The 1,369-nt window shown below is 30.8% G+C and overlaps 1 protein-coding gene across 1 annotated transcript in view; it reads left to right on the plus strand.

Moving 5' to 3' along the window:
- The first annotated feature begins 1,247 nt into the window (after positions 1-1,247).
- The window catches only part of VIP (vasoactive intestinal peptide), a 20,922-nt gene continuing 20,800 nt past the window's right edge, over positions 1,248-1,369 (plus strand). The window contains exon 1 of the mRNA XM_082251012.1: positions 1,248-1,361. Coding sequence (XP_082107138.1) covers positions 1,255-1,361 — 107 coding nt within the window. The 5' untranslated portion in view covers positions 1,248-1,254. The remainder of the gene's footprint in view (positions 1,362-1,369) is intronic.

Consider the following 1,369-nt stretch of genomic DNA (forward strand, 5'->3'; position numbering starts at 1 on the left):
AAAATAATGAAAGCTGAATACATCTAGTGAATCGACTGGCTAATCTTTCTTGTGTGACCTTAGATTATGTTTTAATTCTTTAAAGCTTCTGGAATTTTCAAGGTTGTGGGACATTGGAGGTAGTACTTACAATCAGTTAACAGTTTACAGAATACAGCTCACACACATGCTATTGGTAGATGCAAACGCTAGTAATGGTGGCCATACACAGAATGAACTTATATATGATCATATTTGCAATACATTTCCTGTCCAGTTGGAAAAATTATCAGGAAATCGGAAAAGAACATTCGATGCACCTTATACTTATCAATCTACCTTCCTATATTCAGATTTTCCATTCAGACAGAATAGAAAAAATGTGATTAAATCGATTGGTTTAGCTTGAAACCAGTCAATGACATTCATTCCTAGATTTGACCATATAACCTGACTGTGATTAATTGTTGGTTCAGATTGATATGTGTATGGACACCATAACAGAGTACTTTTTAATTATTTTTTTTTTTTTTTATAGTATATTTAACACAGCTATAATTAGTAAACACACAGAAAGTATGTTTGCTTCATTTTTTGCATCATGCTTGCTGTTTGGCCCACATTCCTGCAAAACAAATACTATGAGTATTTATTTATTTATGTATTTATTTATTTTATTTATTGTTGTCAATGATATACCATATACAGCAATGGATAGGTTAGTAATGCAATAGCTTGCTTATATTTGCACATTAAAAAGTATGCTTTATACCTTATATACTTTTATGTATTTATCATTGTTTTTTTTTAGTATTATATGTACTAAATTATTTTGATTCTTTAAATGTCAACAAGTGTATTGTGGCTTGTACCTTATAAAACTTGTTCCATAAAAGGTATTTTCTTCAGGTCCAAGTTTCAGATAATGCTTTTAGAACACTTTGCTTTTTATTAATAATAATATTATAATAAAAACAGCAGATGTATAAGCATATAAGGCAAATAGTGCTGTAAGACCACATATTTATATTTATTATTAAATTAAATTAGCTACAATCTCAGATCATAGGTTCGGAGGTTATATTTTTAGACAGAATGGTAAAGTTGTTTTTTAATACCCACAATAATAACCTGCTTACAGTTTTCTAAAAGCAGCATTAAGAGTTACAAATAACAAGTCCTTATGAGGAATGTAATATGTTCTACACAAATTGTAACTATGCTTCACGTTGATTGAATGTGACAAGTGGTTTGTCCTTTAACAGAGCTGAAGTTATGGAGCACAGAACCATCTTCCACCTTATGGTGACTCTCACCTTGTTCAGCGTTTTCTACCTCCGAGCACTTGCATTACCTCCTTTAGGGTCTTATTCTAACAGCAGGTAAGGTT

Source organism: Pelophylax lessonae (genome assembly GCF_965119305.1).
Source record: "Pelophylax lessonae genome assembly, chromosome: 3".
In the NCBI taxonomy this organism is placed as follows: Eukaryota; Metazoa; Chordata; class Amphibia; order Anura; family Ranidae; genus Pelophylax; species Pelophylax lessonae.